Genomic DNA, 15,916 nt, shown 5'->3' with positions numbered 1-15,916 from the left:
TTTTCTTTTGTTTGTTCCAAAGAGGAATGAGTTCAATATCGTTGCACAAAGATTTTATATAAAATCACTGAAAAAAGGCATTCAAAAGCTATTAACACCAGTCCATATGACAATATATGAAATCTTTCACATGCAAGAATAGGATTCAAAACAGAAAATCAAGACCATATGCATATTCATCAAATTTATTTTTGTTATTTTAAGGAAAAATTACTAAAACCAACCTGCTACAGAAATTGTTGGTATCCCTTGGTACTGTGGTAATTCTGTATCCTGGGTCAAGTCAAACAGTAACTCTGAAGAATTACTAGATACAACTCGGGATGACTTTGTTAAATAGCCCTGTTAAAATATTTTAAAGGAAGAACATTGCATTTACTCAACAGTTATAGTTATTTTGTTTCATGAATTCTGATAAATGAAAAATTGTACACCAGTATTCTTAATATTAAAAATTGTATACAGTATTCTGAAGATTACCTTTGATGACTTAATAAGTTGAAAAAACACAAGGGGAATTACTGACTTGCCAAAATATCATTTACCAAAATTGAAAGCAAGCTAATAGTATTGGCTTATTTCTGACTAACAAACTAAAACTAGTCACCTAATGTGGTGAACAAATTTTAGTTCAACTTTATCTCAGTAAGTCTGACACACTTAAGTATTCTAAAAATGCAGTATTAGCATGAAGAAGGAAATAATGGAACCCAGCAAATCCTCTCAGCATAAACAAGGAAAAAGGTAGAAAACACATTGACATAAATATAAAACACAAGCTTCTATACTTCTAAAAATCCCATATCCAAAATACTGGAGCAAATTTGGAATCAATCTGTACTATTGTACATATTTAGGATGAATAGATCAACTGTTATGAATTTTGGAACCATCTTTCTTGGAGAAATTTGTAAGCTATGGGGTCAGAAAGAGAAAGAAAGAGGACCTCTTACTCATCCAATCATTGAACTATGCTAGGTCAGAGATGCTCCCATCTCATATGACAAATACAATAGAAACCTGGCCAATAGGGTGAAAAATTAAGAATGCCAGGCAGATAGGGTTTAGAATAGGAGCTATTTATAGGAATGATCTGAGCCAGTGGGCTAGTCTCAGGACTCGGGCTCAATGGAATTTCAATGTTTTACCAGCAAACAGGGTAGCCCAAGCTAGAAGGAAGAGCTGAAGGGGTGAAAATTATGTATAAAGTCTTGTGAATTCATATGTGAGAATATACATATTTGGTATAACTAAAAAAAGTGTTTAATTTGGAGATATATGCTCTAATACTCATATATTAAGTATACTGATAAACTTAATAAGATAGGATACAAATATATTTCCCAATACTATTTATAATGAATAACCATTATGCACAGTAAAATCTCTCAGTGAATTAGACTATGATAAATCAAAACATAACAAACCACGTTTTAAGATGAACAACGTGTAGCCAGGCATGCCTGTTATCCTAAGTACTCAGGAGGCTGAGATCTGAGAATTGCGGTTTGAAGCCAGTGGAGGCAGCAAAGTCCCTGTGAGACTCTTACCTCAATAAACGATTCAAAAAAGCCAGAAGTGGTGCTCAAGTGGTAGAACAGTAGTCTTGAGCACCAAAAGGCTCTGAGCACTGTCCCTGGCTTCTTTTTGCTAGCACTCTACCACTTGAGCCACAGCACCACTTCTGGCTTTTTCTATATATGTGGTGCTGGGAAATCGAACCCAGGGCTTCAAGTATGCGAGGCAAGCGCTCTACCTCTAGGCCATATTCCCAGTTCCTAGCCATTACTCTTAAAAGTGTTAATCAACAAAGAAAAAATAGCTGTTTAAAATATCAGAAGTAACTGTAAAGTGGGATCATGAACAGGATCCTGGGAAAGAAGATGAAACTATGGGAACTCTTTGTACTGTTTTCCTGTAAGATTAATATTAATGTGAGTAAATTAAAAGGATGACATTCACTACTGGCAGAGTATATAGGTGATATTCTGGCATGATCTATCTAAAAACTTCAGCAATAGCTTCCAAAGTCTCTAAAAGGCCAATTTTTTGATCCAGTTATTCCAATGTGAAGAATTCACAATAAGGGAAATAGATTTGATGGAGATTCATCATAGCAAAATATCCATAACCTGTATGGCCAACAACAGAGAAATAGTTAAAATTTTAGACTATCATGCATCCATGAATATCAAGTTCTGGAAAATGTTCCAATGACAGGTTCCAAGTAGAATGCTCAGTGAAAAAGGTAAATGTGTATTATCACATACAACAGGGTCCTGATTGATGTACTCTCCTACATTCTCAACTTTCCTTCCTACTTTAATAATATGTATTAAATGGTTTTGTTATATGTTTATAAGCTGAAGGATAAATGAAGTTTCAAGAATTTTGTCACTACTCATGAGATTGTTAAGTTATGGAACCAAGTTAATGTAACCCAAACCACACTAGACACTGAGACCTAAAAGACTTCCATTAAAAAAAAAAAAAATCAGTTATACCACATGACTCAGCTGTAATCAAGCCCAATCTAACTTCAAGGTAAATACTTTCTCTAAGTATGTGTACCTTAAAAATGGGAAATACTCACATTTTCTAAAATAGTTAACAGAACAACAATAAAGTTACTATTAATTAATTTAGCAAAAACACTTTCCTGTAAAACAGTTCTGGTTAATTAAGTACTATAATTCTAGAAAGCAAGCAACCCATTGTAAAACAAATAATTTGCTAGAATAATGCTCCAATAGAGAATTTTTTAAGTCTGAGAAGAGCAGAGAAATATATTAAATATAATAACAATGGTAAAAGTACTTTACAGGAATTTAGAAGACTTGCACATTTTTTAAACTGCATAAACTTGGACAAGTCACTTCTATACTTCACGTTATTTATCCTTCAAACTGAACTAACTGTAGCCTCAATTATGTATGTTAAATGCACTTGCTCTTTACAGTAAATGTATTACATCAGCTGTTATCATCACTACTAATAATGACTTAGGATTATCCCATTTTATGAACAAGTAAACTAAGACTAGATGTAAAATAAGCATCAGGTATGAATGATTACAGAGACAATGCCCTTAAGTTAGGTCATACTGATGTTATAAGTGATAATAACAGCAATACATTCCAGCCCATCTGTAAGAGGTGTTAATACAAAGATATTCCACAAATACATACAACATATGAACAGATAGAAGATATAAAATGTAATGTTATCTATTATAATTTATTAAAACTAGTGGCTTCCAAATTTTAGGGGGAAAGCTTGTAAAAAGGACTGCCAATTCACCGCTTGATATACCTCTGTCATTTGAAACTTTGCACAGTAGATCACTAAGCTTTATTAAAATACATAATTTTGAGACTCCATCCAAACGCAGGGGCAAGAATGCTCTTTTTCTAAAAGAATTCCAGGATTGGGAAACACCAATTGAGGTACTTTGATTTAAAACTACACTTGTAGAAATAAAACATTCTGACTCATAAAAGGCTCTAAGTTTTCTCTAACTAATTAAATAGTTAGGTCTCTATAGTTTCCTCCTCCTAAACACCAAGCAGCTTATGACAAATAGGACAGAACCAGTAAGTTAATTTGACTTCAACACATCAAAGAAGCTTTACATCCGGAGTAGCATTTCAGGTTACTTCATGATCATCTATTATACCTTTTTAAGACATTATAAATAAAAGCTTTCCAGAGAATCCAAGGTAGAAACTCAATGGATCTCTATACTTTTTAGTTCTGTCTAAAAAGTAAACATTTAAAAAATTTATTACCATTTCTCTAAGGTACTGGTATCCTAACTCTTTGGTTTCAAGATCCTTTTACACATTTAAAAATTACTAAACGCAAAATTTTATGTTATATCTATTGATAATTACCATACTAGAAATTAAAACAGAGAAAAAATTTTAAATATGTATTTATTAATTTATTTAAAAATAACAATAAGCCCATTACAGATCAATGTAATAACATGAAAAGTGATTGGCAAACACATAAAAGAAGAGTGGCATTATATTACATTTTTGAATATTTCTTTACTTTTATCTTAATCAAAATCTATGATAGCCTACAGTCTGCTATGCTTTCAATATGCGATATATTTTAGATGAAGAATATTTGGCCTCATGACAATATGTAATCAAGAAAAGAAGTATATTGGTAGAATTTTAAAACTATTGTAGAAATATTACTTTGATCCTATGCCAAAACTTACCAGCTAGTACTTTTTTAAAGGTTTATTACATTATGAAACTTTATCTGTGAACTTCCGTAAGCTGTTACACTCAATTACAATCATTTTACAATTTAAATGAAGCTTTTGCTGAAATATTTTTGTAGTATAAACACGTTATTTGTAAAATTTGGTTTCACTGAATCATTTCAGATATTTGAAATATTCATTCTACAGTATCAAAAATCATACTTATTAATACCCATCAGAAAAGTCTTGAAACAATACTGGGAAGCTGCTAGGATCAGAGAAGATAAAAAAATTCTAAAATTCTAAGGTTTTTACTTTTGCTTCACTGAAAGCCCAGATTTTATCATTTGCGGTAATACTTGTATTTGTTGTTTTCCTTAAAGTGGCAGGTATACCGTATTTCCTTTTGAGGAAAATATTAGCCAAGTTCAAGACTAAGTTAAGTACATGTAGCAGACAAACTTTCTAAAGAGGCCTCTATGATCACCACTTCCTGATACTCATATCCTGTGATCCTCTTTCTTTGACCACTGGTACAACCTCTGTCTTGCTTCTAGACAACAGAATTTGGCACAGATGCCAGGATATACAAGACCTTGTGTACATGGGTATGTTACCTAAAAGTGTAATGATATCTTGCTAAGGACTTTCCTTGCTAGCTTTGACAAGACAAAGACCTGTGCTGAGGAGGAGTAAGCCAGACCCAGCAAGGTACTGAGGCTTTCAGATGGTTTTTGTTTTAGTGCCAGTTCTGGGGCTTGAACTCAGGGTCTTGGCATGATCTCTGAGTTTTTTTCACTCAAGGCTAGTACTCTACCACTTGAGCCACAATTCCACGTCTGTCTTTTGGTGTTTAATTGGAGCTAAGATTCACATGGACTTTCCTGCTTAGGCTAGCTTTGAACGGTGATTCTAGGACTAAGTACAGAGGCACCAACACCTGAAGAGACCTTTAGCTTGATAACCCATAAGGAACTAAATACTACCAATAGCCATGTCAACTTGGAAGTGGATACTTTCCCAGGAGAGCTTCATAGGAGATGCAACATCGGTGACATCTTAGATGCAGCTTTGTAAGGTCCTGAAGCAGAGATCCCATCTAAGTTATGATCTGACTCTTGACTTATTAAGACTTTGAAATAAATTATGTCTTAAGTGACATAATTGTGGTAGCAATAAAATCAATAAATAAACAAATAAACACAACATGGTTAGTCATCCTTGGAAGTAAAAGTTGTGTTCAATTAACAAAAGTCAGATAGTTTGGGTCTCACTTCACTCATACAGTGCTTTCCCTCAAGGAAGCCATCATACTTGAAGTGCTTTATATACACTACCCATTTCATCGTACAGATTATTTTAAAAGACACATATCAACAGGTAGAGTTAATACTATTAATAACATCAATTGGTGCTTAATATGTAAATAAATGTTTAATACATTTTAATACTTCACAGAGTATAACAGGAATTTTTCTCTTATGAGCACATGGTGGGTAACTAATAGATAAACTACTAGTACAGATCTGTGCCTTTCTTCATCCACACAAGGGCATCAGCAACTTACTCACCAATTACAGTGTCTTTAATAGTGCTGACTCAAAACCATGAGAATCTTAGAGAACCAGGGGACTGCAGATCATCTTTAAGAATTGAACTAAAGCAATACTTCCATTTTTACAGAAGTACATATCCATATTGGCACCAATGGCTCTTTCCTGTAAGCCTGGCTACTCAAGGATCGAGGTTCTAAGCCAGCCTGGGCACAAAAATCAGCGAGACTGACATAGTTAAAGAGTGCCAGGCATGAGCAAGCAGGCCAGGTGAACTCAAGGCCCTGAATTCAAGCCCCTATCAGGAAAAAAAAAATTCATACAAAACATAAATATGTGTGGATATGCATGTAATTTATCATTTAGCCTAGACCCATCATCTGCCAACTATATGATCTTGAATGAATGAATCATTTAACCTCTATAATCCTGAATTTCCTCAACTATAAAATAGGAGTAATAAAGTCAACTTCACAGGGATATTAAAGAGTTAAATGAGATTCATTTTTATATAGCATTTAGCACAAATCCTTACATTTATTAACAGCTCAATAAATAATAATACCATTAAGGTTTTTGAAACTAAACCAGGAAGCTGTGTTTTTAAAATAAAAAGCTATCATGGTCTCTCAATTGTTTTTACAATTAAAAACACCTGGCCCAGTTTGAAATCTTAAACTACTTTGCCATTATGCAACAACTTTTATTCATGTTTTGACAGCATAGTTTTCAATACAGTAGCTACTGAATTAAAGTATAATCTCTGACTTGCTACTAGGTTAAGGACTTAGTTCCTGTAGTCATTACTTTGGATACCAGTTAAGCTATCATGAAGACTGTCATGTTTTCTGATCCAACTGTGCTTCTACAGGTTGAATATTTGATAGTTCAGATTTTTAACTGGGTATTGTTTATACTTGTAAATAATATCCAATGTAGCTCTTGGCTGACTGTGTAGTTTCAAAAACACTTACAGGTTTAGAAAAAGGCTGAACAATAACAGAGCTATCTGAAGATCTAGACTCAGGATGAAAATTTACTGGCGAGGCAGCAACTGGATTTGATGTTGGGTTCGTGTAGTGTTGACTTGTAGGCTTGAATGCAGCAGTAATACCTGTATTTTAAAATTACACAATATATTGAATATATTTCTACATAGTGAATCTTGTCAAAATAGTTCACTTTTAAACTCAAACAGTACAATAATACTGTACCTCGACTGAGTGCGCCATTCTTTATTCCCCTTGAATATGAGCTGGGGTTGACTCTGTTCAAAATATCTATAAAAAATGACAATTCTTTTATTACTTATAGGAAACGTACATTAAGAGTCTAGAAATCATAATTTGAAAACAAAAAGATCCTTTGACTGTAAGGGCATATATCTTATACATTAACCCGGTGTATCATACAGTAAATAAAATCTCTCTCATTGTAACTAAACACACAAAACCCAGAAGTATAGTAATGTTCCAGTATCATCAATATGAATGCTATCACGGCAAATTCCTATTATAAGCCAGATAGCACTCCATTAGACATGATCAACCTGCCATAGGAAATATTAAAATTTCAATAGACTAAACTAATTCTTCCTCTAATAAAATGGCTATTCCAAGTTATGGGCAAGAAAAATGAGCAGTAGGCTTTTGGAAAATTTTAAAATAGATTCTTATGCCTTGAGTCACTACCCTGTTAAGAATTAACTTCATGTTTTTAAATTCTCCTGCCTTACAGCAAACAAACAGAAAAAAATGAGATAAAATTTTCTTTCTCCTTGGAATTTGTACTCTTTTGAGTAGATACATGAAGAAGTACTAGTGTCCTTGCCCTAAGAGAACAATGTCAAGTCCAATCACTCTAACTGGAAGCTAATGATTCAAAGGTTGTTCTTGTAAGAAAGGCAGAAGGACTTAAGTGTGCTAACTACTACATCATCAAGTACATAGGCTATGGGAAATGCATCTCTGCTTCAGGAATTTAAGTAGGAGTTGCTAAAAGACAGGGATGGTCTACAAAGTCAGAAAATTTTCCTTTAAAAATAACACCTTGGGGCTGGGAATATGGCCTAGTGGTAAAGTGCTCGTCTTGTATACATGAAGCCATGGGTTCGATTCCTCAGCACCACATATATATAGAAAAAGCCGGCAGTGGCACTGCGGCTCAAGTGTCAGAGTGCTAGCCTTGAGCAAAAAGAAGCCAGGGACAGTGCTCAGGCCCTGAGCTCAAGCCCCAGGACTGGCAACAAAAACAAAACCAAACCAACAAAAAATAACACCTTTATAAACTTGGCTTCACTAAGAGTAAACGCTTACTTGAAATTGTTGGTTTTGAACTTGCTATCTCTCCAACAAAGATTGGTTCATCATCATCATCATCCTCAACTTCTTTAATTTTCTTCTGCCAAGGCTCTAGCTCTTCTTCTTCACATTCCATAAAAAGTTCTGCCATGTCTGAATTGTCTAATTTTCCAAAAGAGAAAAACAAACCTTATTCTTAAGAAAAAAATAAAACTTTTGTAACATACAGTATCATGTACTTTAATAATTCTAGTGAAATTTCCAAATACCTGTAGTTAGTACATGGTATTAACAGGGAAAAACTGAGATCTCACTCTGAAAGATATAACCTAGTAAAGATAGAAACTATAAAATAATAACAGTAGTTATTTTTGGTGGACAGAAAACTTGAGAACAATCAAATCCAGTTAAGGTGAGCTTGTTACCCACTTGGAATATTATCTCTACAGAAATAGGATTATATCCCATCACTATTTTTTTCTTTTTATAAAAGGTATACTACTTTCCGAATGGCCCTGCACAGCGACTGGGCAGCGTGTGACCTTTCCTGTGGATGGCGCTGGGGTCGGGCCAGGTCCAAGCCCTTGGTCCTGTCAAGATGCTTCAAAGCCTTATTAAAAATGTCTATAAAACCCTACTACACCCAGATTTACCAGATCTGAGTAGGGGTGGGGTTGATGAGCTACATCATGTATAAGATCAGGAGTGCGTCATGTATACCAGGCAGGAGTGCTGATAAAAGAAGTAAGGCTTTGAAAGGTTCCACTTCTGCGCCTTCTCACGGCCATCACTAACCAGCTCCTCTGAGCACATGAGGTGACACATCTGTGTGCCTGTACATTGAGCAAGCTTTGCTAGATAAGAACATGGAACATCGCTGTACACATACTTGTAGGAGCGCCACCTCTTATGTGGCACAAATAAAATGTGTCTGTGAGATGCAAAAAAAAAAAAAAGGTGTATTAACAAAAGATTAAGAAGCAACAGGTGGAAAGCTAGACTTTCTTCATTCCTTCCTCTCTCCCTCCTTCCATTGTTGTTGTGAGACTGGGACTCAATTTAGATACTTGATGCTTTGATCACGGGCTGGCATTCTACCAATTGAGCCATGTTTCCAACCCCCAAACTAGAATTACTGAACCAGATTCCGGAATATCAGATACAAAGCAAAGCAGCAGTGAGTTGCTAAAATAAAAAAAACAAACATGAAGCCTATCCCATCTAAGTCAATTTAGGCATTTCTTACCTAAAGAAACTGATAGAAACAGTGCATAAAGTAAATACTGATCTTAGACATTCTGATCAAGGACAGAATTCCTAAGAAGCATGTAAGCCTTACTCTTAAATATAGACAACCAATAAGCACCAAAAATGTTAGTAAAACCTCCAATCTAAAAAATTAAAAATTAGTAAAACAGATTTTTTTTAAATCCCAAGGAAAGGATAATACAAGGGAAGATAAGAAAATAAACTGGGGGCTGGGAATATGGCCTAGTGGTAGAGAGCTTGCCTTACATACTTGAAACCCTGGGTTCAATTCCTCAGCACCACATAAACAGAAAAAGCCAGAAGTGGTACTGTGGCTCAAGTGGGAGAGTGACAGCCTTGAGCAAAAAGAAGCCAGGGGCAGTATTCAGAGGCCCTGAGTCCAAGCCCTAGGACTGGCCAAAAAAAAAAAAAAGAAAAGGAAAGAAACTGGTTTAAGACAAGAATGTTATAAAAAGCAACACTCAGAAAAGAAAATCTGGATAAAAAATATGATAACCAAAACTCAAACTATCCAGAAGTTGAACTCAAAGAGGACCATTATAAATTAGGGAAGACAAGATTATTTTAAAAAAATCAATTTCAAAGATAAACTTACCCAACTAAAATTTAAAGAAAGATAGAGGAAAAAAGTGGACATAGGTTATCAAAGAAATAATGTAAGAAAAGAGCTCCCAATGACACACAGATTAGAGCAATCCTTCCTATGCACTTCTAAATACTGTAGAGAATATTGACTTTTTAAGCCTTCTTTATTTTTTAGTTTAAGTATGTGAACACGAATAACAAAACTGTTAGGAAATCATAGGCTCCTTGAATGATAGCTGAAAGACTTTCCCTAGCTGCCTTGAACAGTCAGCCAAGCAAGCAGTCTCTTTGGCAACCCTTAAGAATGCCTTCAGGACAGTTGGCTATTTGAAATTCCACCAGAACTTTGAATAAACTCTACTCCAGCTGCAAGAACTACTGTTAATCAAGGCTGCTGCTGACACCACACTGGACTTAGGAGGATTTGTCCTAGTCACAACTGCTTCAGGTAACCCTCACTTTTTTAAACATTCCAGTGTCTTGTAGAACTTCAGATTGTTGTAGCTATTCTTTTTTTTTTTTTTTTGCCAGTCCTGAGGCTTGGACTCAGAGCCTGAGCACTGTCCCTGGCTTCTTTTTGCTCAAGGCTAGCACTCTACCACTTGAGCCACAATGCCACTTCTTGCCATTTTCTATATATATGTGGTGCTGGGGAATCGAACCCAGGGCTTCATGTATACGAGGCAAGCACTCTTGCCCTCTAGGCCATATTCCCAGCCCCATGTAGCTCTTCTTGCATCTGATAAAGTCCATTTTGCAAAAAGACTTAGTCCCTAAACTTTCCAAGAAAAAGCACCAAATATTTACTTTAACAGAAAGTTTAAAGCAGCTGAACAACCTTAGTTGCTGTATATTACAAGAGAAGAATTCAGGCAAGATGTGAATGTAGGCGATAGAATGTTTATTATAAGAGAAATACTAAGCAAGCGAACACATGGCATAGACATACCACAGGAAGACAGTAGCTTAGTGCCTCCCACCATCTTGGACCATCTTCAGCTGTCTTCTTGGTTCTAGAGCTTGGCCTTGGGTTAACGAGAAATGGATGGCTTTCTGATTGGCAGGTCTCCTTTGTTTCCTGTACAATTATGATGCCAAAGATTGACTGTCTTATCCTTATTCCCCATCTTTTGTTCTTTTTTTCTTTTCTTTTCTTTCTTTCTTTTTTTTTTTTTTTTTTTTGCCAGTCCTGGGGCTTGAACTTAGGGCCTGAGCACTGTCCCTGGCTTCTTTTTGCTCAAGGCTAGCACTCTGCCACTTGAGCCACAGCGCCACTTCTGGCATTTTCTGTTTATGTGGGGCTGAGGAATCGAACCTAGGGCTTCACGCATGCAAGGCAAGCACTCTACCACTAAGCCATACTCCTCAGCCCTTCTGAATTCTTTTGTAGCCCCTTTTCCCCGTTTCACTGTAGGATAAGTTTTGGTTTACCAGCTTATCCTGACATCTGCAAGGTGAACTCCATATCATTCTCACTGGAGATGGGAGGGAACACCTCCCCAATGACTCAACAAGATGTCTGAGATTGGTAGATATGAGGTTGTAACTGGATTATAAGTGAGACCAATGAGCGGTGAATATTTAAGTCTTGTGATTAGCAAAAATAGAAGCTGTGCATATGTAAGGCGGTATGCCGTGGAAGTGCAGTCTGCACACACACACACACACACACACACACACACACATGCGCGCGCGCGCCACACACCTTTCCTAGCTATATAAGTAGGCTATTTCCCACTCTAGTTAGGTTAAGGTGGAAAGCTTCTTGGGTACAACCCCAACCCCAGCCCACTCCCTATTGCAACATTAGGTCCAATAAAGGTTTCTCACAGTCTTTGATTGTCTACTTGTGATCCTGAGCACCCAGGGTTGAAAGCATTCAGCCACTAAAAAGCAGATAAAGACTTCCAGAAACTAACCAGGTACAAGACTCCAAAGGACTGCAGAAGTACTCAGAAGACAAGAGGCTGCAGAGAGCTAAGACTACAGAAGGAAAGAGGCTAGAGACAAGACAGAGATCACCAGCTGCTGAAAGAGTTCTAGAGGCTGCCAAGAGTTAAGACCCACAAATCCCAACACCCAAAGTTCAGGCACCACAACACTAGATGGTGGGTGAGAACTGCTGGCATCAAGGCCCAGATTTGCTCCGAACAAGCACCTAGAACAGTATTAGCTTTAAATGACTAGGGCTGTAAGTCTCTTTTCAGGTCCTAGAAGTCTAATTTTGAAGTTTGAAAGCCTGGCCCATTAACATCTAACACTCAGAAGCTCAGGGCTACCAACACTGGGTACCCCTCCCTACTTGTAATTTTCATCTAAACAGAACTAAAAGACACCCCCAGCTAGCTATTCATGACAACATCAAAATCTACTTCCTATGGATTCAAATCTAACATCTCAAACATTCCATTGTTACAACACAATAAATGATCTCTTACGAATTTTAACAACTTTTGTTAACAGCATTTCATTCTCTCCCCCCACTCCGCACTCTCCACCCCCCCCCCTTTTCCCCTTCCCTAGCCCTTGCTTTTTTGTGCCAGTATTGGGGATGAACTCAGGGTCTGAGTGCTGTCCCTTATTATTATTATTATTATTATTTTGTCAAGACTGATGCACTACCGCTTTAGCCAAGATCCACTTCCAGCTTTTTGCTTGTAAACTGGACATAAGAGTCTTATGGACTTTCCTGGCTGGGCTGACTTTAAACCTTAATCCTCAGTACAATTAGGGTAGCTAGGATTACAAACATGAGTCACCAAGGCCCAACTAACAAAGCATTTTGAAATTTAACATTAAGCAGAAAGTCTTCACAACAGTATAAGCAATCTCTCTTTGAACATCTCTCCATCTAACACAAACCTTGCAAATCCACGCTTCAAGCCATTTGCTCTACTTATTGCTCCTTTGTCATACAGGGCTTTCTATAGAGTACTCTGCTAAAAAGTATCCACTTCAAGAAACTCCAAATCTTCCTCACAGCAAAATCAAATTATCTTATTCTCATGTTCATTTTGCTTGCTTATCTTGCAGGTGTTTTAACTTCATTTCTTGACATAGTCTATTCAGTATTTTTTTGTGTGCTCAGTCTGATTCTCTACTCACTTGCTCCCTATCATTAGATTCTCCGGATTATCATTGTCTTTTATGTCATATGACAGGTTTTCCATGCACTTTAGACCTGAACACTGTTCCCTAGAAGACAGATCCAAAAACCCCAGTCACAGCTATCGTTTCTCCATAGTAGCATATAGTAACCAACTGTTAACTTCCAATCTTGACATCTCAATTAAGTCTTAATCCCTAGTACTTCACTACTGAAAGTTGGTTATCTGGATGCTTCAATTTACCTCAAATTCATTATTGTAAAGCTACCTATGTTCTCACCTTAAATATTAGTTCTACAGAATTATTTGCAGTAATTTAGTAGTAAGTGATTACAACTCAAGTGATGGTACATGCTACAACATGAAACCTTATTCAGAACAATTCATAAAGAGCCTCCAGACTAATAATTTCAAAAATAAGCTTCCAAAGTACAGTAGTGACAGGTATAACAGGCCAAATACTCCAGAATCTAGCATTTTCTGAAGGTGACTGGTGCTGCCAAACATCAAAACTAGCCCTCTGTCTAGCTCAAATAGAAGTAGCTGTGATTACAGTTGTATGTTACCCCATCTACCTGCTTATTATTTCTAAATAGATCAAAATTTACTGTATCCTACAATTACTGTTTGTCTCTATAGAAGAATCCATTCACTAGTTCAGACACATTACAGGAATCTCACTAATTTTATTTTTTCTACATTTTGCCAATTCAATCATCCTAGGTCACTATGGCTCTAAAAAAGAAAATAGAATAATGATTCAATGACATCCTGAAAGAGAAAGGCCAAGGGAAAGTGAGGAAAAACTAAGGCATTTGTATTTATTAAATAGCAACTATTTCAAAATAAAATTACAATTTGAGACTCCAAGAAGTATTTGTTTTGAGACTGTGATACAATAAGTATGAATGCACTTTATGACTGTAATAAATACTTCTTGTGCACAACTTATTGAATGAACACTGATACTAGCAATGTGCTAATTTTCCTAATTGCCTATCTAATAAGTTGTGAGATCATTATTTTTTACATGGAATCTAATGAAGCTATTTCCATGTTCCATTTCTTTAATAAAAAGGCCTTTCATGCAGAAGTTGGTAATACTGAATTGCAAGTTGGATAACCTAAACCGTCAGTAAGAAAAGTAGAGTGAGTTGGTAAGAAGACAAAGCAGGAAATACTATTCAGAGATTAGGATACACTGAAAAACCCAAATCTTCCCAAGTCATGCTCTGAGTTTTGCTGGTCAAATTTGCCAAAGGTAACAAATTGTCTACAAAATAAGGAACATATAGGAGTGAAAATAAGAAGAGCAAGGGGCAAATGAATTGAGACTAGTGATCTTCGCTTTGGTTAATAGTTCTAGTCAAAACAAAAAACAACTGAAAGGTACTGAGTTCATTTAAGGATAGAATTTTCAACCAAACCTGAGAAAGGACTTTACCTTAAAATGAAAATAATAAATGTATTATAGATTGGTGTATTCTTATGGAAACGGCTGTATTTTCCAAAACAAAACCATTTTTACATTGTTGTAAAGCTCATTACTATGTATTACTAAAGACAGCTGACTCTCTTACCAGTTTCCACATTCAATCTGTCCCACCAAATTGTTGTTGAACAGTACAAAATCCAGACATACAAGACACAGGGGAAGGCAAGGAAGAACCCCTTCTGTCTCAAACTCCAGAGTAGTGGAGAACTGCTATGCTAAATGAATATAAGTCAAACCAAAGTCTTTGTTAAGAAAAGAGGTCTAACTACACTGAATGGCCAAAAATCCAAACTTAAAACTGAAGTGATAGGTAAATTCAACTGATCCCAATTTTCAATGATAACACTAAGAAAAGTACTTATTGAGCACCAGTTATATGTATAACACTGTGTTGAAAGTATAGCAAAAACTTATCATCCCCCAAATCATTTCCAGATAATTATGAAATTTGATTTTATTTCTTCTACATTTTGAAATACACTACTAATTCAGTGCATTTCAAATAATCTACTATTGTTCAATTTATCTCATTGTGTTTAAAATGTTTTTCTTAAAGCAACCGAATCAAGGTACTCAGTAAACAATTATACAATTATACAAATTATACAATATATTTGCATTAAAAACGTAAATGTTTTATTAAAAGGACATGTGATAGTATTCTTTAATCCCTTAGATTTGTGTACTTAATTTTTGCTTACTATAGTTCATACAGAATACAATGTTGGATACAGAATACAATGTTGAATACAGAGTATACAACGGTGCATGGAAGATAACAAAAAACAGACTTTTGGGGGGATTAGGAGTGAGGTGCTGGTCCTGGGGCTTGAACTCAGGGTCTGGGTGGTAACCTTGATGTTTTTTGCTCAAGACTAGCACTCTACCACTTGAGCCACTCCATTTGGGTTTTGTGGTTGTTATTATGGGTTTGTTTGGCAGTAAAATGGAAATAAGAGTCCCCAGGACTTTACTGCCCTAGCTGGCTTCAAACAACTATCCTCAGATCTCAGCCTTCACAGTAGCTAGAATTAAAGGAATGAGCCACTAAGCACCTAGCAGTACATTTTTAAAAAACTCATTGAACTGATTTTTCTAATTGGTGGTCTACAAATTTGAGATAGAAAGTATCTTGTAATTGTGAAGTATGAAAGACAGAATCTTTTCTTTAATAAAATTACGATTGATCAGGCATTTAAAAAGTATCTTCAAGTACTGGATTTTATTGATGTAGGGAAGTAATTTAAGATAGTATCATTAAATAGCACCTGAAGTCGCAAATCAGTACTTATAAAATAAATAGTTCCAAGGTCATATACAACAGCTGATGAGTGTTTGGTTATATTCAGATGATGTTATCCTCTTCAGATAGAAATATCTGGAAAATA

General features: G+C 35.8%; 1 protein-coding gene and 1 pseudogene across 2 annotated transcripts in view; one reads left to right on the top strand and one right to left on the bottom strand.

Annotated features, from left to right (window-relative positions):
• Positions 1 to 15,916, bottom strand: part of Znf280d (zinc finger protein 280D) — a 78,516-nt gene that overhangs the window by 55,682 nt on the left and 6,918 nt on the right. Inside the window, exons 1-5 of one of the 2 annotated variants that reach the window (XM_048333214.1) lie at positions 10,876 to 11,063; positions 8,088 to 8,234; positions 6,987 to 7,052; positions 6,747 to 6,886; positions 225 to 342 (exon numbers count right to left, since the gene is read on the bottom strand). In XM_048333214.1, the coding sequence (XP_048189171.1) occupies positions 225 to 342; positions 6,747 to 6,886; positions 6,987 to 7,052; positions 8,088 to 8,234; positions 10,876 to 10,909 (505 nt within the window). In that variant the 5' untranslated portion in view covers positions 10,910 to 11,063. Of the gene's footprint in view, positions 1 to 224; positions 343 to 6,746; positions 6,887 to 6,986; positions 7,053 to 8,087; positions 8,235 to 10,875; positions 11,064 to 15,916 lie in introns of those variants that run through there. The other variant, XM_048333215.1, reaches the window with a different exon arrangement.
• On the top strand, positions 8,671 to 8,866 carry LOC125341155 (annotated as a pseudogene).

This window comes from Perognathus longimembris, chromosome 23, assembly GCF_023159225.1.
Source record: "Perognathus longimembris pacificus isolate PPM17 chromosome 23, ASM2315922v1, whole genome shotgun sequence".
NCBI lineage: Eukaryota > Metazoa > Chordata > Mammalia > Rodentia > Heteromyidae > Perognathus > Perognathus longimembris.
This window is presented reverse-complemented; position numbering and strand designations above follow the sequence as displayed.